Raw genomic sequence first — 26,546 nt, 5'->3', positions numbered from 1 at the left:
CCGGAGGGACAGCTGAAGTGATGCCGCCACCTGCTTGACCTGGGAATCTCAGCAGCGACTGTCCTTTCTGTGCGACGTCACAGCGGGGGGGAATCCATTGTGACCTCACAAAGCCGCTGGGTGTTGCAAAGGCGGTTGCTAAGATACGGAGCGTTGGAATCCCGTTAGCGTTCTGCCGCGTCTTCTCCCGCGGACTCCGGAGTGATAACCCCGGCCGGGGACTGGAGGAGGAGGAGGAGGAGGAGGGGGAGCGGGCAGGTGGGTCTCCAGTGGCCGCTCGGACAGAGCTAGAGGCAAGAAAGGCTTCTCCTGTCATCAGGGCGACAGGTGGTGTTTCACCGAAGAGCTCCGAGACCTCCGCGCGCGCGCACAATTAGTCAATAGCTTATATTTTTTTATTATGTCGCAGAGTCATAGTCTTATTCGCAATCTATATTTTTTTTAGCTGAAATTGCTTTTTTTTAAAAATATAAATTTTGACATAGGTCCATCTATTTATCTACTGTAAACGTGTATTTTTCTAAGTCAGCCAACGTTAAGGCCCAAAGGTTATTTTTTTTTTAAAAATCGCCTAAAGTTTATTTTTGAAAAAGAAATGCCCAACGTTTTCGAAACTGAAGCCGAGAAGAAGCCAGCGGCCTGTGGCGATCCTGCGGCACTGAGCAGCAGACCGTCCCTCGACTCGCCAGGAGTTTCCAGATCTCTAGGAAGTGAGTATGCCATGGTTAGTAAATGTTCCTTGACATGTTTTAATTCACGCGGCGCCTTGCAGATGAGGGTGAGCTGTTGGCTGTGTAATGCGAGAGGGCGCTACTATAGATGTTCTTGTGAGTGAATGCTGGCTGTTTGAACACTATTTGGGTCGGAGGCAGAACAGGGTAGCATTTTCTGTCTGAAACCTGGCTGCAATTCTACAAATCCTCTCAAAGTCAGTTAGGGTTAGGTAGTAAATGCTGGCCAACCCTTGAATGGTTTAAAAAAAAACTCTTGAGATCCCATGGAAGGCTGTAAACAAAGCGCTGGTGCTGGAAGACTATGGGCATGAATCTCCCCAGGTTTTCAATTTCTAGTGAGTTAACTCCAGGCTTTTGTTTCTTACCACTCCTCACTTTTATATATTAAAAATAGGAAAACAAGCTTTTCCTTTCACCAAGAGGCCTGGCCTGTCTTATGAATGAGTCACTAATCCACCTGAACCTCTGACACAGGTTTAATAAAGGACAACCAGTGCAGATTTAAAGCAAATCGTGACTGACTGACTGACTGATTTTGATTATATTCTTGAAAGTAACAGAAAGGGTTGATGAAGACATTGTAGTAAATGTGCTTGTATATTTGGCTATTTTGAAAAACATTGTGAAAATGTAGCATATAATGGCCTTATTTAAAACAAAAGACCATGGTATGGAGAGAGAAATAGTGTACACTATGGTTCAGTGAAGTTAGAGAAAATACTGAATGGATGTTTTTTTTTCTAATTGGAGAAGTACACAGAACTGTCTCCTGGAGGTCAAAATTCAGACCATTTTTTTTTCCTGTTATTTTTAAATAACTAGGACTTGGTGCTTAGCCACGTTTGGAAACTAAACATTTTAGGATGCTTCACTTTTAGAAGCAATATGCAAAATGGATAACAAACACCTGATTCTGCTGGAGAAACTCAGCAGGCTGGAAACATTTATGGAGAGAGAAATAGAATTAAATGCTTCAAGTTCAGTCTGACTCTTATTCAAAGTTGAAAGGTGTTGGAAATTTATAAAATGCTTTTGACAGAAGCAGAGGAGAAACAAGGGGGCAGATAATGTAGAGGTCCAGTGCTAAAGACAAATGAGTTGTGGTGGCAGTGGGGAAAATATAAGAAAAATGGAGAACATACATAATGCAGTCAATTTCTGAAGTTATTTTAGAGTCCCTACAGTGTGAAAACAGGCCCTTCGGCCCAAAAGTCCACACCGACCCTCTGAAGAGTAGCCCACCCAGACCCATTCCCCTACATTATTACCCCTGAACAGTGCACCTAACCTCCACATCCCTGAACACTAAGGGCAGTTTAGCATGGCCAATTCACCTAATCCGTACATCTTTGGTCTGTGGGAGAAAGCTGGAGCAAACCTGCACAGACACTGGAAGAGTGTGCAAACTCCACACAGACAGTTGCCCGAAGCTGGAATTGAACCTGGGTCCCTGGTGCTGTGAGGCAGCAGTGCTAACCACTGTGCTGCCCCTGGTATTCAATATTGAGACCTTGAGGCTGTAAAGTACTTAACCAGAAAATGAGGTATTGTTTTTTGAGTTTGCTTTGTGGAACGTTGTAGTAGGTCCAAGATAGAAATGTTAGCATGAGAGCAAGTTGTTTTATTGAAATGGCAAGGAACTGGGAGGTCAGCATCATTCCTACAAACAGCAGAGGCATCTGCAATACACCTCGCCTGCATTTGGCTTCTCCAATCTGTATTGTGATCAGCAAATGCAGTAGACAAGATGGAAAAGTAAAATGCTGTCTCACCTAGAATCTGTGTTCGGGGCCTCCAACAATGAGAAAGGAGGACATGAATTGGCAAGTATTACAGGAAGAAGGGAGTAATGAAGTGTTGAATTGAGGCATGGGCCAGGCTGTCATTGGAGGAAACAGTTCCTGAGGATTGCTGACAGTGGAGGGGATGGGATTTTTTTTGGAGGTGTAGGAAAATGGCAGAGGAAGAATGATTAGCAGAATGGATAGCACAAATAATGAAAGATGAGTTAAAACCTTTGAGAGAATAGTGGTTCAAAAAAAATCAACATTCAGAATCATTTTGAATGCAGTTAAGAAATAACTGAGCAGAAAATGTTAGTGGGAACAGTTTATAGATCCTCTGTACAATAGTATGTCAGGCAGTGCATAACTCAGACCATTAAAGATGAATGAACATATAGGATCAGAAGTAGTCGGTCCAGCCCATTGAGTACACTCTGCCATTCAAATGAGATCTTGGCCAATCAGATAATCATCAATTCCACTTTCCTATCTTGCCCCAAATCCTCGATTCTCTTGCTGATTTACTCAGCTTTACACACACCCCCCACCTTTACTCTGTTAGCCTTACTCAAAGGTGAAACACCCTCTCTGTATCCATACCTTGTCAAGCTCCCAAAGCTTCGTATATGATTTGTTGAAGCCTCCCTTAATTCTCTCCAGTTCCAATGAGTACATGTCCAACCTACTCAATCTCTTCTCTATATTCGGGATCAATGTAGTGAACATTCTCTAAGCAATGTCCAATGTCAGCACATATTTCCTTAGCATAGTTGCAATAATAATCTCTGATTCATTGTGTAGTTTTAGCAAAACCCCTTTATTTTATGCTCCATTCCATTTGCCTTTCCAATTGGCCACTGAACCTGGATGCCAACTTTTGTGATTCATGCACTTGGACCCCAACATCCTCTCTACCGAAGAAGGGCTCATGCCCGAAATGTCGATTCTCCTGCTCCTTGGATGTTGCCTGACCTGCTGCACTTTTCCAGCAACACGTTTTCAGCTCTGATCTCCAGCATCTGCAGTCCTCACTTTCTTCTCTTTTATTCTTCTGTCAATGTTCCTAACCTGACATTTTCCCACATTGCTTTCTTTATCTGCTATTTTATTGCCCACTTATTTATATCCTTTTATATCATCTGTATCCTTCTGTAGACTCCTTCTGTCAGCCTCACGACTTGCATCCCCATATAGTTTTGTGTGATTTGTTAACTTAACGATAGTATATTTGCTTCAGTCATCCAAGTCATTTTGAAATATATCGTAAATAATTGTGGCCCCAGCCTTGATCCTGTGGTAGTTCACTAGTTAAAGATTGCCATCTTGAAAATGGTCTCTTTATCCCAATTGTATTTTCTGTTAGTTAGCCAATCACATATTCATGCTCATATGCTATGCCCAATGCCATGAAATCTTAACTTATTCAATAGCCTTGTGTGCACTTTATCAAATGCCTTTTTGGAAATCAGGAAGTACATTTACTGGTTTCTCTTTATTGACCCTGCTTGTTAACCTCCTCAAAGAACTGTAATAACTTTTTCAGACATATTTTCTGCTGCATGATGCCATGCTGACTCTCCTTGATTATATGGTGTTGCTAAGTGCTCTGCTCTTACATCCTTTATAATAAGATTAGATTCGCTACAGGTGTGGAAACAGGCCCTTTGGCCTAACCAGTCCACACCGACCCTCCGAAGAGTAACCCATCCAGATCCATTTCCCTCTGACTAATGCACCTAACAATTTAGCATTGCCAATTCACCTGGCCTGCGGGAGGAAACCGGAGGAAACCCACGCAGACACTGGGAGAATGTGCAAACTCCACACAGACAGTCGCCCCGAGGCTGGAATCGAACCTGGGAGCCTGGTGCTGTGAGGCAGCAGTGCTAGCCACTGTGCTGCCCCATTTCTAACATTTTCCTAATGATAAATGTTACGCTAACTGGCTTATAGTTACCTGTGTGTTTTTTTTGGCTCCTTCCCTTTTTGAATAGGGGTGTTGTACTAGCAGTTTTCTAATCCTCTGGACTCTCCGAATCTAAGGATTCTTGACAGATTATTGTAAGTGCCTCCGTTGTCTCTGTAGTTTTGTTCTTTAAAATCCTAGGATACAACCCAGCAGCTTCAAGAACATATTAGTCTTTAATCTCCCTGGTCCGTTTTCTCTACTGATATTTATTGTGTTCATCTTCCCAAAACCTTTGCTCCCCACTATTTTTTTGTTATGCTATTAGTATCCTCCACATTTAAGATGGATGCAATGTATTTGTACAACTCCTCTGCCATTTCCCACCTTGCCATCGTTATTTCCCCAGACCCATTCTGTAAGGGGCCTATGTTGACTGAGCCCCTCTCTTCCTTTAGGAAAAAGTGAGGACTGCAGATGCTGGAGATCAGAGCTGAAAAATGTGTTGCTGGAAAAGCGCAGCAGGTCAGGCAGCATCCTCTACATTGGGGAGACAGGCCGCCTACTTGCGGAACGTTTCAAGAACACCTCTGGGACACCTGCACCAACCAACCCAACCGCCCCGTGGCTGAACACTTTAACTCCCCCTCCCACTCTGCCAAGGACATGCATCGCCAGACCAAGGCAACACGACGCCTGGAGGAAGAACGCCTCATCTTCCGCCTAGGAATCCTCCAACCACAAGGGATGAATGCAGATTTCTACAGCTTCCTCATTTCCCCTCCCCCTACCTTATCTCAGTCCCAACCCTCGGACTCAGCACCGCCTTCTTAACCTGCAATCTTCTTCCCGACCTCTCTGCCCCACCCCCTGTCCGGCCTATCACCCTCACCTTAACCTCCTTCCACCTATCGCATTCCCAGCACCCCTCCCCCAAGTCCCTCCTCCCTACCTTTTATCTTAGCCTGCTTGGCACACCCTCCTCATTCCTGAAGAAGGGCATATGGCCGAAATGTCGATTCTCCTGCTCCTTGGATGCTGCCTGACCTGCTGCGCTTTTCCAGCAACACGTTTTTCAGCCCTCTCTTCCTTTGGCTATATTTCTGTTGCTTGTTAATTTCCCTCAGGTTATTTTCTCACTTTTTTTTGTTGAGTATCTTCTGTTGGTATTTAAAATGTTGCCAATCCTCTGATTTACCGCTAATCTTTTGGCACACTGATTGCCTTTTCTTTTAATTGTCTTTAATTTCCTTGGCTAATTGTGATCAGTGTCTTCCCTTCCTAGAATTCATTTTCCTCACCAGGATTATATTTGCTGTGAGTCATGACTTTACTTTTAATAAACATTTGCTGTTGTTCGTCAACTGCCTTTTTCTGTTAAATTCCTTTTCCAATCCACACCACCAACTCTGGCCTCATTCCCATGGAATTACTATTTTTTTTGAAGTTTAACACAGTTGTTTCTGGCCCAAGTTTCTCATTCTCAAACTAAACACTACATTCCACCATGTTATGGTCACTATTCCCAGGGCTCTTTTATTCTGAGATGATTTGTTAAAGCAGCCTCTTTACACATTATCAGATCCCTGGTTGGAGTCCCAACACACAGAACATTAGTTAGGTCACATTTGGAATATTGTGTGCAGTTCTAATCCTCACGTTACCAGAAGGATGTGGCGGTTTTGCAGAGGGGATACAGAAATAGTTTACCAAGATGTTGCCTAATTTGGAGGACATTAGCTATGAGGAGATTGAACAAACTTGGTTTGTTTTGACTCAAATGTTACAGGATGAGGGTGAACTGATAGAAGCTTGCAAACTTGAAAGAGGCAAGGTTGGAATGGATAGTCAGAGCCTTTTTTTCTCCCAGGCTAGAAATATTAATTGCTGGGGATTTGGGTTTAAGGTAAAAGGGAATAAGTTTAGAGGAGACGTGAGAGGCATGTTTTTGTACAGATGATGGTGATGATGATGATATGTATCTGGGATTATTGCCAGAGGAGATAGTGGAAGCAGATACAACATTTAAGGGTCAAGTTGGCAGAGAGATGAATAGGCAGGGAATAGAGAGATGTGGACCCCTTTAGAGGCAAAAGGTTTTTGGTTTCGAAAGGTATCTTGTTGGGCCAAAGGGTCTCTTTCTGTACGGTACTGTTCTTTTTTTTTTAATTGTTATTGTAGAAAACAATCCCAAATGCATTTTTGAATTCTTCCTCTCAGCTACTCTGCCAGTTTGATTTTCCCAAGTCTATGCGTAGATTAAGGTGTCCCACGATTAGCATGCTGTCATTTTATTTTATGATTTATTCTGACCTAATAATCAGTTAGTTTGGAGGCTTATAGACAACTTCTATCAATGTCTTATTCCCCTTTCCACCCATATGGATTCAACATCTTCTGATTCAAGATAATTTCTTACCAATGTAGTAATTTCATCATCTATTAAATCCACCCCACCCACACCCTTAGCTTCCTGCCTGTCTTTTCGAAAGATCACATACCCTTGAATGTTCAGTTCTCGATTTAGATTTCCTTGTCTCTAATGGTTATAAGATCATAACCATTAGCCTGTAGTTGTGCCATTAATTCATGTTTTGTTCTGAAAAGTATTCAAGGATCGCAACAAGGGTGAAATGTGAATCATGAATTTTAAACTTCATTTAGAATGGACAAATCAAATTTTAAATTATAGTATAGAGGACAAGTTAATGGAATGCCTGTAAGGTAGTTCTTGAGATCATTTTGTTGAGCAGCCAGTTAGAGCAGAGAGTATTTTACTTCTGGTATTATGCAACAAAAACCAAAACTTGCAGTAAACTAATTTGAGTAAGAGTGATTGCAACATGAGAGTTCAATGTTGAGTTTGTGATTTAGTTTTGATTGAAACTCCATTCTTCAATCTGAGCAAAGCAAACTATGCTATTAGGCTAAATCAGATTGAGAAATGTGATTAAAAGATAGATGACCAATGGTAAAAATGTAAATAAAATTAGTAGTGGCAGCAAATATAGATTGCTTGAAGAATTTAAAACCTCATTGGTGTTGGGTGTGGAATGATAACCAATGGCTAATGAAAAGTTAAAGTAGGTTTACCAAAGGTTGATAATGTTGCAAAGAAGGCTAGTAAGCCTTGGATTCAGTTTTTTTTAAACTTAGAGCAGCAAAGGATAATCGAGATTGATAAAGTGCAAATGGGATATGAAAATACACTAGTAAGAGAGAGAAAAACAGATTGTTAAAAACTGCTGTTGGTTAATTTAAAAAAAACATTAATTTAAAGGTGACCTCACTTCTTCCATATATTTGTTCAAAAGGATTGGATCCTGAATCCCTAATGGCAAACAGTAACAAGGAAGTTCCATTATCCCAGCTATGATCTCCAATCATGGGCTTTAATGGTTGATGCTGGATTTGTACGTTCCTTGAGATCGTGAATGATAAACTGAAGATATAAACTGGTTTAACCCCAAAATGCGATTTCCCTGATTACTTGTGACGTTATGTTTAATCCTTGTTACTGTTGTTAATTTTGAGTAATTCAAATAGCATGCTTTAAAAAAAAGAGGTTTTCTATACCATTTTGCCTCTCCTTTTTTGAAAGCTACTGCCTCACTGTCTAAGTATTAAAAGATACTAATGCCCATTCCTGTTTTTAGATAATCCAGTAAGATACTGCTAAATAGGTCTTCAAAAGATTACATTAGAATTAAAAGCATTGGTTTAACCGGCTAGGATTTCCCAATGACATGGCAAATGGGGCTCAGTGGCTAACACTGCTGCTTCACAGCGCCAGGGACTGGATTTCAATTCTATCCTCGGTCGACTGTCTGTGTGGAGTTTGCACATTCTCTTCATGTCTGCATGGGTTTCCTTTGGGTGCTCTGGTTTCTTCCCACAGTCCAAAGATGTGCAAGTCAGGTGGATTGGCCATGCTACACTTCCCATCGGGTCCAGGGATGTGCAGGCTAGATGGTTTAGCCATAGAAAATGCAGGTTTGCAAGGATGGGGTAGGCCTGAGTGGTATGTTCTTTATCGAGTCAGTGTGGACTTGATGGGCTAAATGGCACGTTTCCACACTGTAGGCATTCTATGGTTCTGAATATGTCTGGTAAAATTTGACTATTTTAATATAATCCTAGCCAGTTGATGATTTAGTATTTTAGCCTGTAACACCCTGATAAATAATCAATTCCACTGGAATTTGATTAGTTTCTAATTGAATCCTAGCTGCTACGAGCACTGACATAACTTCTTATCTCATTCATAGATGCTGACATTTTTTTATCCATTATTTCTCTCAGTTTAGCTTTAGTCAAAGATTTCAATTACTTCACTGTTTAATTTTCTACCAACAGTCAAGTCTTTTTTGCAATATACTTCCTAAGAAATCTTGCTTTGATGTGCAGTATATTCATGTACTCGATTCTTTCCAGATCTCCAATGGATTTCTATCCCAGAGCCCTTACTTTGGTAATACTAGATAAGTCAGATTCTAGGAGAAAGTGAGGACTGCAGATGCTGGAGAGCAGAGTCGAGAGTGTAGTGCTGGAAAATCACAGCAGGTCAGGCAGCATCCAAGGAGCAGGAGAATCAACGTTTCGGGCATAAGCCCTTCATCAAAGCTCTTTCCTGATGAAGGGCTTGTGTCAGAAATATCGATTCTCCTACTCCTCGGATACTGCCTGACCTGCTGTGATTTTCCAGCACCACGTTCGAAGTCCGATTCTAGTGTGAATCCTAGCTTGATAGACCCTATGTTTTGTTTTTGCAATTTATTTACTGTGATCAGTCACTGAAATATTCACAAGACTGCGAATGTACCTTTTTATTAAAAGAACACAAGCTTATTACGTTACAAGGAAAAAAGATGAAGTTTAAGGTCTCACCATGAACTGCACCCTTTTCCCCAGAAAGATGCTTTTCAGACTCAATCCCTATAAAGTATTGTTCCCATTTTATTTCTCTACTTTCTTACTCAACTTGATGAGGTTACAAGTATTTTCATTGTTTTATTTAAACCATGTAATGTCTTGGGAATGGTGTTTTTGACCCACTGCTTGAAAAAAAAATGTTTTTGACCTTTTTAAAAGAAAAAAAGTCACCTTCACAGAACTGAAAACCCAAACCCATTTACCTCTACTTTAGAATCTAAGTTTTAAAGAAATAATAATGCATTCTTAACATTTGTCACAATTGATGAAACATCTGAAGATGATTGAGCCTAGGACACTACCCTGAGGAATGCCTGCACTGATATCTAGTGACTAGGATTGGCTTCCAACCACTGCAGTCTTCTTCCTTTGCACTAGGTATGACTCCAACCAGTGGAAGGTTTACCCCAATTTCCAATAACTCCAGTTTTGCTTGTGCTCCTTGCAACCATCATTGGTCAAATGAAGCACTGATACCTAGGACTGATGCTCATTGTGATCTGTTTTAAAATCTGTCACAGCATAGTGGTCGTGGCAGAGAGCACAATGCAGGGCATCCTCAATGTGAAGGGAGGTTAAGGGGGTCTCATGGGGGGGGAGAGGGGGACTACAGCCACTATCCTTCACACTGCTGCCAAACCCACTCTCTCGATCCTCTGTTCCACGCTTTGTCGATGCTTCCTCTCCCCACCCTTGCCCCAATCTCATTTCACAATCATCATTATAAAATAAAAATAAATTCCCTTCATCTGCCATGACTGCATACAATCCAGATTGCTCAATACATTACCTTATTTTAGGTAATTCTAGTACAGTTCCTTGATGGAAACGTTCAGTTTTCTCTCCCCGGAGGTAATGGGACAGTCAGATAATTGGCCAACTTGACCCTGGAGAGATGCATACTACTTTTGTCCCGCTTCAGCAGTTGGTGACATTCTCAATTTAACACCAATTAAGACCCCTAAACTTGTTTATTTTTCATGTATTTATTCATAGCATAAGAGCATTGCTGGCCAGGAAAGTATATATTGCCCATCCCTAATTGATCAGAGGGCATTTGAGAGATAACCACATTGCTGTGGATCTGGAGTCACATGTAGGTCAGACCAGGTAACAATGGCAGTTTCGCTTTCCCCCAAGGACATTAGTGAACAAGATGGGTGTTCTGACAATCGACAGATTCTTAATTCCAGATTTTTATTGCATTCAAATTCTACCATCTGTTGTGGTGAAATTCAAACACAGGTCCCCAAATTTTTACTTGGGTCTCTGGATTAACAGCCCAATTAGAATTATAGAATAGAATCTCCACAGTGGGGAAACAGGCCATTCAGCCCAGTGTGCCCACACCAACCCTCTGAAGAGCATCCCACCCATCCCCCTACCCTATCCCTGCATTTCCCATGACTAACACATCTAACCTCTGCATCCCTGGATACTATGGGCAATTGAGCATGTCCAATCCACCTAACTTACGCATCTTTGGACTGTGGGAGGATACCAGAGCCCCTGATAGAAACCCACGCGGACATGGTAAGAATACGTGGAGTTTGCATAGACAGTCTACTGAGGGTGGAATGGAACCTAGGTCCCTGGCTTTGAGTGGCTGCAGAGATAATCACTGAGCCACCGTACCACTCCCCAGTTGTAATATCATTAGGCTTTTAACACCTCACTTAGGGTGGCCAAATAATAACCTCTTAGCACCACTACTTGCCACATTGGAGAAAATGTGTGTGCCAGAAATGTATGAAGGAAACAACTAACTTAAATAAAATTGATCAACTTTATTTATTTTGATTTCCATAAATGTGATAAATCATCAATTTCTGGGGGCATAATAATTTTCTTGTTATATGTTGCTGTGAATCACAAACTGATTATTCTTTGTTAACTATGTCATAATACCCCATCACAACACTGTCACTGCAGCATTTCCTGAAGGTTTTTCCCCTGTTGTCCAGCTGTGGTGGTAATAATATCTCTCTTGAATTTTTAATTCGGTTTCCATATACATATTCAATATATATTTTAAGTAATGAAACCAATAGACTTCGGCTTTACTTTTACTAATCTGTATCACTCGAAGCTCTTGATTTTTAAAGTTATCCTGTTGCTGCTCATTCTGCAGAGACACATAGGTTTGGATGTGTTTTATTATCTAAATACCTTTCACTTAATTTTAAAATTAGTTTACTTAGCATAATTTTAAATATTGACATTGATTTTTATAAAATGTTTATTGGGTGAGCATATCTGTACTGTTGCACCTATGTCAACAAATGGTTTATTTTGATGTACCCAGCAACAGCCTGAATTGAAGTCCAGCGAAAAAGTGGATAACTTTTTAGATTTGGTGGAGCAAAATCATCTTTAAGGTTTTTACTGCCTTAGAACATGATTTAATCAAAATGTTTATTTCATCTCTAAGATTCTTTCATAGGTTGTAGTTCTTGGTTTTCTTCAAGAGGAGAAAGCCTGCTATTAACTGTTGTCACTAACTAGAGTCTCTAGGCAGAATTCAAGGATAAACATGGTAGCTTTTGCTTATTTTCATAGGGCCTTAAGATATAGGAGCAGAATTAGGTAATTTAGCCCATCAAATTCACTTCACTATTTGATCACAGCTGATATGTTTCTCAACTCTTCTGCTTTCTCACTGTAACTTTTGGTCCCCTTACTAATCAAAAAAACTATCTATATCTCTCTTAAATATACTCAATAACTTGGCTTCCACAACCTTCTACTCAACTTTTAAACTATTCTTTTTAGGTCAGATTCTTTAGTATTCAATCTGTAAAATTGTGGGGCAATTTATTCATCAATATCGCTGTTAACTTGTGTTTTTGTGAACTTGCAATTGATTTAGTATAACAGTGAATATATCACCAAAATCTATTGTGGTACTGTTGTTGTCAGTTGTGAATTTTAAATCACATAGATGAAAGGAACATTTTTCTGCCATTGTTTTACAGTTGAAATGTTTCAATTGTGTTTCATGTAAAGTTGTCTTTAGAATGAGTGAATTAACGTAGTTTGCTATTGCGAGAGTAAAACAAAAGCTGGTGACTGAACTGAATTTAAAAAGAGCAAAAGCATACTCGTATACTAAAGGATAACAAGAAAATGTGAATATAACTGAATTTGGTTCCGTACTGACTTGTTATTTTTGTCACTAGGGGCTCGTGGACATTTTTCATCTACTGACCATCGGTCTTGTCAGTCAAGTCTGCATGCCTCAGAAGCTGGAAAAACACAATTTACATTGTGTAACTGTAAGTGGTTGGATTATTTGTAATGCTCTTATTTCTTGATTGAATAAATTAATGCAACACTAGCTGAATTTTAGAGGTTGCTTCTCCTGGCTTAGGAAGCTGGGCTCTTTTTGGGATACGTTCAGGATATGGGGTCATTAATTTAGAACTGAGATGAGGAGAAATTTCTTCACTCAAAACATTGAATCCAGAATTCTTTGCCCCAGAAGGTTGTCGTTTCTTCATCAATAAATGTATTTAAGGCTTAGATATGCAAATCTTTGGGCTGGAGGAAAGAAAGGGTTATGAAGAGTGACTAGGAAAGTGGAGTTGAAGCATTTAATCAATTATGATCATATTGAATTGCAGAGTTGGTACGGTCTGCTGTGTTCTTGTCAATCTTTATAGTGGACAGAATGTGAAGAAAAGGGATTATAGGGTTTGATCTGTTGGTTTTTATTATAATGGTGGCATTCTTATCTGTAATTGATAATGTATACAAATATATGGTATGCCATTTTATAGTAAAGTTCATTTTTATGTGGATGAAGAAAGTACAATCTAAATTTAAATTCATTTCATTAACTAAATCTAGAATAAAAACATGTGATAATGTAACTGTCATCAGAACTACCTGGTTCACTGATGTTTTTCCAAAGGAGGGAAATTTGCTGTCCATACCTCTTCAGGGCTACATGTGATTTCAGATTCTCAGCAATAAGCATCCTCAATGGCGATCACCAAGACTTGTCTAGTGGTGCCACTACTGACAGCTGCGTAAGTCCTGAAGGGTATGTTTGCCAGACATGATCCCTGACAGGTGGTAAGGGAACCAACACGAGTGGAAAATATGCATAATCTTGTCCTTACCAAGCAACTTGACACAGATTCATTTATTAATGACCATTCTGATAGAATTGACCACTGCAGAAGTAGTGATGCAATGAAGTCCCAGCTTGACACCTTCTGTCATATTGTGCAGCACTACTACTGAAGGAAGAGGTTCAGAAGAGAGCAAGTGACTCAAAACTAGGCATCCAATAATGTATTGAAATTGTATGCAGCTGCAATTTTGATTTCATGCCGTGGCATATCCCACACTCTATCATTACCATGTAGCCATGGCACCACCCTGGTTCAATGATAAGTGCAAGTGCTGCTCCTGACGTGCACCAGACATACCTAAAAGTGAGTAGCTAACTTGATGAAAGTGCAACACAGGATGATATACATGCTAAACAGCACAGCAGCGTTCTACAGACAGTTAAGCAGTTTCACAACCAATGAATTATGTCAAAACTCTACACTCCCCTCATATTTAGTCATGAATGGTGGCAGACAACAAAATATCTAATGAGGAGAAGGTTTTTAATATTTAGTAATTTTGGACCACAGCAAGTGAGTGGAAAAGATCAGGCATTTGCAACCATTTTCATGCAGAGGTACAGAGTGGATGATCCATCTTGGCTGTCTCCTGACATTCCCAATGTTATAACCAATTCAGTTCACTGCATGTAATCAAGAAACTGCTGAAGACACTGGTTTTGAGAGAAACTCTGGTCTCTCAACAGTTTTCCGGCGGTATTACTGAAGACTTGTGTTCCAATATGACGTATGTTTCTAACCAAGCTTCTCTGATACAGCTACAAAACTGGCAACTACCAACAATGTGGAAAGTTACTCAGGACTGTTCTGTTCACAAAAATTAGAATTATTTCAAATAAAGATTGAAAGAGCTACAGATGCTGTAAATCAGGAACAAAAACAGAAGTTGCTGGAAAAGGTCTGGCAGCATCTGTGAAGAGAAATTAGGGTTAGTTTCACCCAGTGACCCTTTCGCAGGAAGTAAACTGATCAGGTGTTAATCTCCTCCTGTGCATATCCTTCTGTGTTGCGTTATTGGCAAGTTGGCAACTCATCTTTAGGTATGTTTGGTGCTGCTCCTGACATGCATCTCTGCTTATCATTGAACCAGGCCTGGTGCCTTGGCTGAGGAAAAGTCACCGGACCCAAAACGTTAACTCTGATTTTTCTGCACAGGTACTGCCAGATCTGCTGAGCTTTTCCAGCAATTTCTGTTTTTGTTCTAGAATTAATCCAATCTGCCCACTTATCACCTGATCAGTTTACACTCAATCACTGGCACATTTGTGGCAGGTGTCAAAAGGAGTGTTCTCAAGTGGCACTTAAATACAACAAGAGCTTGCTGACTGATGCACAAATTAGGGGTCACTTGACTCCAGATCTCATTATAGTTTTGGTCAAAACTAGTGTCTTCAGTAGTAAAACAGAATTCCAGGCATGAAACGAAAGTCTATTCTTGATCTCTATTCTTGATTGGAGATTCTTGATGCCAGACTCAATAAAACTCCAAGTCAGTGAAAATCAGAATGAGGCAGCTGGCAATAACTTTCCACTGGCTGGAATCATACTTGGCATGTTGGAACATGTTCATAGATGTCAGAAGCTAATGTCCAAGTTCAAACCATCTTCAGCAGTTACGTTTAATAACTTCTCTCCCTCTTCATGCAATAGGTGGGAATGTTCACTGCACAGAATTCAATACCACTCACAACTCCTTGGACCGTGAAACAGTTCACGTCTCTGCTGATTAGATTAGATTGCAGCGTGGAAACAGGCCCTTCGGCCCAACAAGTCCACACCGACCCGCCGAAGCGCAAGCCACCCATACCCCTACATTTACCCCTTACCTCATTTAGCATGGCCAATTCACCTGGCCTGCACATCTTTTTTGGAATGTGGGAGGAAACCGGAGCACCCGGAGGAAACCCATGCAGACAAGGGGAGAACATGCAAACTCCACACAGTCAGTCGCCTGAGGCGGGAATTGAACCAAAGTCTCAAGCGCTGTGAGGCAGCAGTGCTAACCACTGTGCCACCGTGCCGCCCACCGTGCTGCCTCGGTCTCATTGCACATATAAGCTGGGACTGATAAATGAGACTTAATATACATGCCACTTGAGGTTACAAGAGAATCTAGCTGATGTTCAGTGACATTTTCATCACTGAATCCCTGCTTTCATAGATATTCTGCCATAACTAAGTCCTGCTTTTCCAAAGTGCCTCTCCCATCAATGTGGCACAAATCAGGATTGTGATAGAATGCTCTTCATTGCATGATTGAGTGCAGCTTCACCAACACTCTATGCTTGAAATCATCCAGGACAAAGCAGCCTAATTGATTGGCACCACGTCAGCATTCAGGCCCTTCCACCGTGGAGGCAGAATGTTGGTGATGAATACCATTACAAAATGTACAACTGCAACTCACAAGGCTTCTATGACAGCACTTTTCAAAGCCTGATCTATGCCAGCTGGGAGGGGACAGACAGCAACTGCAGATGAATATCACTGCCTATATGTTCCCTTGCAAGTAAAACACTATCCTGACTTGAACTATATCATAATTCCTAAACTGTTGCTGGACCAAAATCCTAGAACTTCCTCCCAACAGCAGTGATCCCAGAAAGCAGCTTATCAGGACTTTGTCAAGAGCAACTCAGGTTGGGCAATAATGTTGGCCTTGCCACTTGCATCTGTGTCTCATGAACAAATAAAATATGAACTATCACAACATGCAAGAGTGAAAACAAAGCCACTTCCCTCCGGTATCTACTTTCTTTGGCTTCTTCTCTGGAGTTTTCCTCTGTGGCAATACAACAGAACAATTTACATTCAGCATGTGACAACTTTATTGTCAATTAACTACATGAACAAAAGCATAAAGAACTACTTCTTTATATAAATCTAGTCTATTATTACACAAGTTAAATTGTTGTAACTTAGCCCAGTTGTTGACACTGTTGTGTGTGTCTGGAATCACAATCATACGTGTGGAAATATTTTCATTTAAGAATGTTGTATGAGCATATAGATAGCTGTCACCATCCCCCTTTTCTGACTGAGTCTACAGCACCTATTTGGTTTAAAGGGTTAGAGGAAAACCACTAGATAATCTACTGAGGATAGATACCTTAAATAAGGTGTACTTTATTACATGTCATACTTACCTGGTCTGGACTATATGTGACTACACCCATAGCAATGTGGTTGGCTCTTAACTGCCGTCTGGGATGGACAATAAAACTGGCCTAGTTTGCAATGCCCTCATCCTGTGAATGAATAAAATGAAATGATGGTGATACAAGTAACATAAGTAAGTCAGACATAGTTACTAAATTGGTCTGTCCCTTTTGTAATTCAAACAGGATCTGCCTTTCTCTACTCGACTCGTTCTAGTCATCAGATTTGGCAGAGCTTAATGATGCCTTTAGCATTCACCTTTTAAGAACTAATACCTCGTACACCACCTTCCCCCAAGCTTTTCTCCAATAATTAACCTTTACAAATTCATGTATACAAGTACATTTACTACTACCTCATCTCCCCACAAGTCTCCATTGTTATCTGGAGGTTTCACAGTTCTTTCAGGATACATTCCCTTCAAAACTGGAAGATTAAGTCTTTAGCTTGAGGACATTTGACCTTGAACTGTTCATAGTCATTAACAGAATCTTAAGACTTTGTCATGTAACATTCACCCTGATCAACTATTGATGAATGATTGGTCCACAAGATTACTGTAACTCTTTTGTTCAGCTTCCTCAGCTATATGATCAATGCATGTTTGCTGCTGGTGCACTTCCTCTTTAACAGCTGTCCCTTCCCTGTTATGGTCCAGTTGTTCTTGTGTGTTATCTATCATGCACAGTGATGTCTATGATCGTGGGCAGCTTATTATTTCCAGCACGATAGTTCATTCTTGTATACATGGTTATAGCCCTGTGGACTTCATTGCAAAGTCAACGCTTTTGGGAAGATAAGGAGATGTGTCTTCAGTTTTCTACCTTTTCAGCAATTCTGATAGCGTTAAGCTACACTGGAATGAGGTGGACCAGTAATGTAACTACTCTGTATAAAACTCAACATTTTTCTTCAAAGATGACTTGTCTATCTGGATCTCACACTTGGTTTCTCCATTCAACTGTGGGCATTTCAGCACATTTGAATAATTTTCAATTCCAGAATGAGCTGCAAATTGGATGAAAGATTTGTTACCAAACTATGATCCACTATCTGACACAACCACATCAAGGATCCCATATGTAGTGAATGTTTTAAGTAAGACCTTGAGAACTCCATCATTGGTCTTGGTATGTAACACTTGCACCTTTGTCCACTGTTTTTCCACAGTTGATAGCAAAAAAGTAAGCGCAACTGTCAAACATTGGTCTGTTCAAACTTGGAGGGAGTATCAAGCTTGCAATTCATGGCAAGACATTAAATGGCTTTTCTCAAAGTGAATTGTTTAGATGACCAATTTCCCCTGGGGCATGCATTGGCTGTCTCTTTATTGCACCTTGTTCTGCCTCATTAATTTGTATGTAGTAGTTATTTGATTTCTTTGGGTGAAGAAATGTCTCCACATCTCCATCCTAAATGGTCTACTCCAAATCCTCCAACTGTGTCCCCTGGTTCTGGACGCACTCCTCCATCAGGAACAGGATATCCTCCATGCATCTACTCTGTCTAGTCCTTTTTAGAATTCTATAAGTCTCTTGAGATTCCCCCCTCACTTATCTGAACTCCATCAAAAACAATCGTAACCTCGTCAATCTCTCCTCACACGTCAGCCCCGCTATCCGCGGAATGAGTCCAGTAAACCTTAGCTGCGCTCCCTCAAGAACAAGAGCATCCTTCCTCAGAAAAGGAGACCAAAACTGCGCACAATATTCTAGATGTGGCCTCCTCAAGGCCATGTATAACTGCAATAACACATTCCAGCTCCTGACCTTGCAACCTCTCAGTGAAGGCCAACATATCATTTGCTGCCTTTCCCGCCTGTTGCACCTGCATGCTTACCTTCAGTGACTGGTGCACAGGGATGCCCAGGTCCTGCTACACACTCCCCTCTCCCAATTTCCACCCATTCAGGTAGTAATCTGTTTTGTGGGTTTTTGCTTCCAAAGTGAATAACCTTGCTTTTATCCAAATTATACTGCATCTGCCATTGATTTGCCCACTCACCCAACCTGTCCAGATCATTCTGAAGGATCTCTGCATCCCCGTCAGTTCACTCTCCCACCCAACTTGGTGGTATCTTCAAATTTTGAGATGTTACATTTTGTTCCCTCATCCAAATCATTAATATATATTGTGAATAGCTGGGGTCCTAGCACCAAACCCAGTGGCACCCCACTAGTTACTGCCTGACAATTTGAAAAGGACCCATCACTTCCTACTCTTTGTTTTCTCTCAACCAACCAGTTTTCTATCTCAACAGACTTCCCCCAATCCCATGCACTTTAATCTTACCCAATAATCTCTTATGTGGGTTTTGTCAAACACTTTCTGAAAGCCCAAATACAGATGTCAGTCCAAACGTTTATGAGCAATTTCAACAACAATTGTGTCTCTTGTGAACTCTAATTTCAAAGCTCCATATACACATTTTTTTCACTAATCTGTAGATACTGGTAAGGAAACGATCTATGGATTCCTCACAAAGGATCCTCATAGTGTGGCAGCAGGCCATAGAGTCCACACCGACTCCCCGAGCAGTATCCCACCCTCTCCCTGCAACACCTCCTTTTCCCATGGGTAATCCACCTCGCCTGCACATCCCTGGACACTATGGGCAATTAAGCATTGCCAATTCACCTAAACTGCTTGTCTTTGGACAGAGAGAGGAAACCTGAGCACGTGGAGGGAAACCCACGCAGAGGTGAGTGAGAACATGCAAATTCTGTTTACTTGTTCAGCTTTTTAGTACTGGGTTTGGAAGCAATTCTGCATCTTAACAATTATTTCCTCCAAGGTATCCATTTCAGTATTTTACTTGGCCCATGTCTGAAATTAAATATTCCTTGCTATATTGTTTCTCCTGTTGTTTCTTCTGAATATGATTATTCATTTTTCTTACTGCAAAAATGAAAAGATTTAAAGTATTTCAGTGCTGCTTCACTCCTGTTGCTTTAAATGCTTTCTGGATGCGTCAAGGAGTAATTGGGGGAAAACTGGAGCCATTGGGAATTGTTAGGAACATTGCTGATTTCCTTTCAGTTTGGAATGAGCAGATAGTTGTAGTTGTTGGGGGTCAATCGTTAAGTCACAGGACATCTGCACGAATTCTTCAGCTGCTTCATCAATGACTTTCCCTCCATTGTTGGGTCAGAAATGAGGATGCTTGCAGAATGACCAATTTGTGACTCATCAGACACTAAAGCAGCCTGTGTCGAAACATTGCAAGAGCTGGACAGCATCCAGGCTTGAGCTGATAATAGCAAGCAACGTTGGTGCTACTCAAGTGCCAGGAAAATCCCATCTCCGAAAGGCGAGAATCTAACTATTCGACTTGATATTCATTGGCCTCACGGTAGTTTAATTCCTGACTGTATGAATACTATGGCTATACTGAAGATCTGGACCCCAGTGGTGGTGGTGGGAGAGGGGGTTTTTCTGTTCTGTGATTTGAGTGTTTATTGACTAATCAGTCTGGTTCTTTAAGACTTCATTCTTTATTTCTTCATACGGTTGGGTATAGAGCATCCGGAAATAGAGGTTGTGTACTTCTGTATTCCTTGGAGGAGCTGCGCTCATGGCTTAAAACAAAGACATTTTTATACTTTTCTTAAAGAAGGGTACAGGCGATGATCTCACAGTACATTCAAACAATTACCAATTAATACATGATATTGCTTTATTTGACAGTTACGTGGTCCAATGATATTTCCTGGGAACCAACTTTGTTTTCTAACACTCAGGCCACCTTTATCTCACTATCCGAGCCATTGCACCTGCATAGGTCAGTTAGAATGGCTAGTAATGTCGTGTCTAGTAGAGTTATTTCTAGACTAGATAAGACCATCCTAACTGTAAAGGGAGCATTGTTTTCTGATCTCTATTGAAGCAGACTGTGGTTAGTCAATTATGCAGCCATAGTAGAATTAGCAGTTAGTAACTTAAAAGCCATTTTATGCAGCTTTAGCAGAATTGTCCATTTTCAGCCTAGAAGCCATTTTGTCATGTTATTTGAATCGAGAAACCGTTTTATTCCGCCTAAGTTATTAAGAAATCTGTTAAGTGGTTGTTCCTGACAAAATCTAGTTACCTCAGCCTGTATTCAGGTTTCAGATCCTCAATGAGTAGTCAGATGTTAGGAATTCTACACAAGTAACTCCCCTTTTATCTATTCAAAGCCTATTTGCCATCTGTCAGTCACCACATTTGGTGGTTTAGTGGACAGTGTAGAAGATTATCTAACATGACAAAAGGATCTTGTTCAATTGGATCAATGGACCGAAGAGTGGCAGGTGGAGTTTAATTTGGATAAATGCGAGGTATTGCATTTTGGTAAAATAAACAAGAGCAGGACTTCTACAATCAAAAGTAGGGCATTAGGTAGTGTTATAGAACCGAGAGAACTGGGTACAGTCCATAATTTCTTTGAAGTTTGCGTCACATGTAGACAGGGTGTTGAAGAAGACATTTAGCATGCTTGCCTTTTATTGCTCTGATCTTTGAGAAGGAGTTTGGATCATCATGTTGTGGTTGTACTGGATACTGGTAAGGCCTCTTTTGGAGTACTGTGACCTCTTCTGGTTGCCCTGTTATGGGAAGGATATTAATACTTTGGAGAGGGTTCAGAAGATATTTACCAGAATGTTGCCAGGAATGGGGGATTTGGGCTATAAGGAGAGACTAGGTATGCTGGGACGTTTTTCACTGCAGCATATTAGGTTAAAGGGTGACCTCAGAGGTTTATAAAATCATGAGGGATATAGATAAGATGAATGGCTGGTGTTTTCTTTCCCTAGGGTTGGGGTTTTCAAGACTAGTGAGCATATTTCCAAGGTGAGAGGAGAAAGATCTTAACAAAAAAAAGACAATGGTTTGTATGTGGAATGAACTTCCAGAGGAAGTGGTGGATATGGGTACAGTTACAATTTCAAAAAGACATTTAGATAATTCCATGCATAAGGAATGTTTGGAGGGATATGGGCCAAGCGCACGCAGATGGGAGTAGTTAAGATTGGGATTATGGTCCATTTTGAAGAGTCTGTTTCTATGCTGCTAGAATTCTCTCCTATGCCCTGAAAGAATGCAGATGCAACAACAATGAAAAATTGACACCATTCAGGATGAAATAGCCTGCTTGATGAGCACCCCATCCAATATCTTCACCATTCATTCTCTTTATGAAATTTTGTTGTTGACTGTAGCCAACATGTAGCTGGGTAAATAGCTGCCTCCATCCACATTGTTTTCACTGGGCTGAATTGGTAAAGAGTGGTAGTTGGAAAAGAAGAGCCTCAAACAAGATGTAGTTTATTGCTTGTCAGCAATCATGTGCAAATTATTTTAGTAAAAAAGACATTTTGATATCCTAAGGTGTTCTGTCTTCAAACCAACCAAATCCTTATGATATCAACAGACTGAGTGGAGCTGAATTTTGTTGTAAGCATTAACCCTTTTTTTATATACTAAAAGATCAAGGATATGTCAAAGGCAGATGGGATTAGATGAAATTTAGGGGCAGTCAATCATAAATTCCAGCATAGAGTAGATGGGTTAAAAGGATTGTTCTGGTGATGTAGATTTGATCAATGTATATGATAGTGCCCAATTAATAATGTATCATTGTAATTTACTTTACAAATTTGCTCAGTAGCTGGAGACAGTCAATCAGTAAGCTTGTCCCTTTACCAGAGGATTTTGGTCCGCTGAGTTTAATTTATATCTGTGTCAATCTGTGTTGTTTGTTCTCTGCATTGAAGTGGACTGTCTATTGAAGCGGCACAAAGAATTTCTTCAAACTTCATTCGAGAATTTAAGGAAATGCTGAAGTTTTGAAATATTTCATTAAATGCAATTGAGTTTCATCATCTTAATTTTGAGAATAATATGGTTTTCTTTTTCAGATATTTCTGATAGCAGAAGACCAAGCAAAAACTTAGAGAAATTGAGGTTAGTTTCAGGTTGAGTTAATAAAGTGTATATATGGCTGGTTCTTATTTCATAATGTGACACTGAACTAAATGTTCTTCGGACAGTACATCACTTACAATTAGACTGAAGTGAAAAAGTTATAAGCAGTTGTTCTCATATTTAACAACCCCATCATAAACTAGAATATAAGACATTATTCTATGATCCACTGCACACATTGTGAACTTGGATATTGTGGGTGGGTCATCTGTGAACTTTAATCTGTTAAAATACATGAACATAAATTGTGAAAGGTCACCTCTGATTTTCGAAGATGCACTCTTCAACTGGAACACCAAATGCAAAATTTCCCCAAGCCTTTATGTAAGTTTCCTTTTGGACTCTAAGGAAGGGATTTTCTGATGCATTTAACACTGATTTCAAAGCTACTGCATATTGTAGTTTTATCCCCCTCCCTGCCCACTGGTCAGAAGGATAATGATGAGGTGGGTTAATTAAGAGGGTCAGAAACATTGAGTATAATGATAGAGTTAAGAGTCAAAATTAAAAGTTTTTAAAATGGATTTTGTTGACTTTTTTACCATTGTAATCCTTCTGTTCCTCAACACCTTTTATCATGAGTCAAATTGAGGTCGTTTCCATCAGTCAGTGCTTTGTCTATAAACGGTAATTTACAAACATTTAGTTTCTCTGAGGCTATCTCACTGTGATGCATCTATTCATTAAATTCATTTTTTTCCCCTCAGAATCATATTAAAATTAAGTATTAGTTGAATGAGGAACAACTGCAGAATAGAGGTGACAGAAGATTCTAGGTGTTCCAAAGCATGAGTCACAAACTTAGTATGTAGCCATAGTGTGTAATTAAGAAGTAGCCATAGTGTGTAATTAAGAAGGCTAATGCAATGATATAGTTTGAGGGGAATTCAACATATAGTCAGATTCTACAACACAAAAAGAAGCCGTTCGGTTCATTGAGCATCTATCACTTTCCCATAACTTTGTATTCCATGGGATTTTGAGTATTCCAAATAGTTCTTGAGGGTTCCTGTCTCTGTCACCCTTTTTAGGTAATGGGTTCCAGATCCTGCAATCTTCTTAGTGGAGGAGGGAAGGGGAGTGGTGGGAGATATTCAAATCCTCTCTAAACCATAATTTAAAGCTATCCCCCTGGTTTATGACCCTCAATCAAGGGGACATTGTTTTGATTGTACAAGGCATTGTTGAGGTCATTGTTCGAATACCAAATGCAGTTTTACTCTCATTATTTGATATACATTGAAGTAGCAAATGCAGCTATTTCATGACACTCGCAGGAAGGTTAACCATGAGAATTCTGTCCCACAGCTAATTACAAACCTTTGCACAAATTGATCTCCAATTGTGTGGAGTTGCAGTTCATCGGATATTTCTTCCTTGCTAGTCAATTTTAAGCTTTAACGACCGTGCACTACGTTATACTGTTCCAATTTTTGAATACTTTCTGGAAGTATGCACAAAATCTCAAAAATATTCTGTGTTACTAATATGAGGAAAAATTATTTTGGATAAATAGTGGATTTTTGATTTCTGCCTGCTGTTAATGATGTTTGGAGAAATTCAAATTTAGCAAAGATCTGATTATCAATTCTCATCAGTTAGGCACAAGATAATCTTCAGTAAAATATTCCTGATTTCCTCTTTCGGTGCTGCAATTTATCATTGACTGTTGTTTTGAGGTTGTTGATTGGAGCCAATGACAACATTGGCATATAGAATATTTTCTAGTATCAAGAATAACTTTTTTTTTTCTACTATTTATTTCTGCTCCTGCCTACAGGAAAGAACTAGAAAGACAGACAAAAGAAACCAAGATACTTCAGGAAGAAGTAGAGCTTGCTACCAAATTAACAATGGACAAATTCAACTGGAATTTCAGTGAGGATGGATGTTCCGATCACAATGAGTTCTCAACTAGCCCTAATGACAAGGCAGAACCAGGCAGTAAGTATTAGCTTATCTACTACACTCTCTGGAGATGAATTCCTGATGCATTGTACGATTGTCATAAATTTCATACATATTCTTATCTGTGTGGTACCTTAACTCATTGTTTTCTGATGGACAAGATAGATCCTAAAGATAGAGCCAAATGAAAGAATGCTAGGAATTCATTGTGAATGTATAGAAAATGTTGATTTCTCCATTGAAAAATAGAGTTTATACCATAGTGTCCACTTTGGTACCATCAAGGATTTATTCAAAATTCGTATTGTTATTTTCTCCAATGACCCATGACTGTACCAGTTCCTGTCCTAACCTAAAATGACTGACAGTTTTTTTTCTCTCAGATTCTCTCCACATTGAAAATAAGTTCAGTTCTAAATGCCTTGTTAATTTTTTGCTCGTGAGTCATGTAAAACCAAAATATTTTTGTATTGACAAAAGCATTGAGGAACTAATTTATTCATTTCGAGCCTTTCTAGTTAGGATATAGAGACCTTTTTTATGTGATGATCACAGTTTATTTTGACAGCCTACTGGCAAACACTCTGCTTAAGAGACTGCGAAACCAGTCTCTATATGGGTAGTGTTTGTCTCTTCATCATGGGGTGATATTTTTCATTTGTTTATTTACGAAGTTTAGAGACCGTAACAAGCATATCCGTCCCTTCATCCTGCTACACCATTAAATTATGTCATGACCTAAGCTTCATTTGTCCACCTTAGCTTGTGGAACATAAAAACAATAGTAGCTGTATAGCGTGTTGAGCCTTCATTGCCATTCACTGCAATCCTGACTGACTACTTACCTCCATTTCACCTTCCTAGTCTCCATATAATGATTTCTGCCTAGAACATGCTCAGTGATTGAACTTCCACAATCCTATGTGGTCAAGTCTTTCATAATATTCCCTATCCCCTCATTGAAGGAATTCCTTTTTAGGCGGTCTGAAATAACCTAGCCATAATTTTGAGATTATGACCCCACTCAGCAGGCAGGAGAAATATCTTGGCTACATCTGTGTGGTACTCCCAAGGTCCATTCGTGGCAGCGACTTCTTGAATTGTGACTTCCAGCACTGATCAACATCAGCATTCCAGTTGCCATGCGGGGAATGTCAGAGTGGTTGCCCAGCTTAAAGGGAACACTGAATCCTAACCAAAGTGTTCTCTTAGTTTAAGAGTCTTCCAAATCAGGAGAATTTGTCTTGAAGTCTTCAAGTTGTTGAACCGAAAATGTTTCGGCCATCAGAATTGAGGTTACGTGAGCACACTGACAACGAAATGGTAAAACTGTCTTCACAGTTGAAGGAGAAGATACGGAGAGGAGTTAAAAATTAGAGTTGGGATGGGAGTGAAGTAATGCATTCAATTCTGGAATCCCTGCTATAGGAAAGATGTGAAACTTGAAAGGGTGCAGAAGAAATTTACAAGGATATTACCGGCATTGGATGGTTTGAGCTATAGAGAGAGGTTGAATAGGCTGGGTCTGTGGAGTATCGGAGGCTGAGGGGGTGACCTTTATAGAAGTTTATAAAATCATGAGTATGGATAAGGTGAATAGCCAAGGCCTTTTTCCCAGGGTAGAGGAGTCCAGAACTAGAGGGCATAGGTTAAAGGTGAGAGAGGAATTATTTTAAAAGGGACCCAAGACGCAACATTTTCATGTAGAGGGTGGTGCATGTATGGAATGAGCTGCCAGATGAAGTAGTAGAGGCTGGTACAGTTACAACATTTAAAAGGCATCTGGATGAATAGGAAAGGTTTAAGGGGAGATGGGCCAAATGCTGGCAAACAGGACTATCTTTATTTAGGATATCTGTTCAGCATGAACAAGTTGAACCAAGGGGGTCTTTTCCTGTGTTGTACAACTCTTGACTCTATGAAATGAGTCTGGAATTGAGTGTCTATAAAAGGATAGTGTTAGGAAACAAGTGAACATGTGTTTTAATGTTGTATGAAGACTTTTTGTAACTGTCACTCA

General features: G+C 40.1%; 1 protein-coding gene across 10 annotated transcripts in view; it reads left to right on the top strand.

Annotated features, from left to right (window-relative positions):
• The first annotated feature begins 236 nt into the window (after window positions 1-236).
• Window positions 237-26,546, top strand: part of LOC122552612 (coiled-coil domain-containing protein 158-like) — a 174,314-nt gene continuing 148,004 nt past the window's right edge. For 3 of the 10 annotated variants that reach the window (XR_006312432.2, XR_015756929.1, XM_087986126.1), the window contains exons 1-4: window positions 237-710; window positions 12,536-12,631; window positions 22,552-22,597; window positions 24,399-24,562. Coding sequence is in view for 8 of the 10 variants with exons in the window: in XM_087986126.1 (XP_087842252.1) it covers window positions 596-710; window positions 12,536-12,631; window positions 22,552-22,597; window positions 24,399-24,562 (421 nt within the window). In the remaining 2 variants the exon portion in view is untranslated. Of the gene's footprint in view, window positions 725-12,535; window positions 12,632-22,551; window positions 22,598-24,398; window positions 24,563-26,546 lie in introns of all 10 variants that reach the window. The other 7 variants (XM_043695379.2, XM_043695396.2, XM_043695388.2 and 4 more) reach the window with 5 other exon arrangements.

The sequence above is a fragment of the Chiloscyllium plagiosum genome, unplaced genomic scaffold (genome assembly GCF_037043375.1).
Source record: "Chiloscyllium plagiosum isolate Xiang-an unplaced genomic scaffold, Cpla_swu_hap1 HiC_scaffold_1, whole genome shotgun sequence".
NCBI lineage: Eukaryota > Metazoa > Chordata > Chondrichthyes > Orectolobiformes > Hemiscylliidae > Chiloscyllium > Chiloscyllium plagiosum.
Note: the sequence above shows the minus strand (reverse complement) of the source record. Positions and strands in the feature narration are given on the sequence as shown.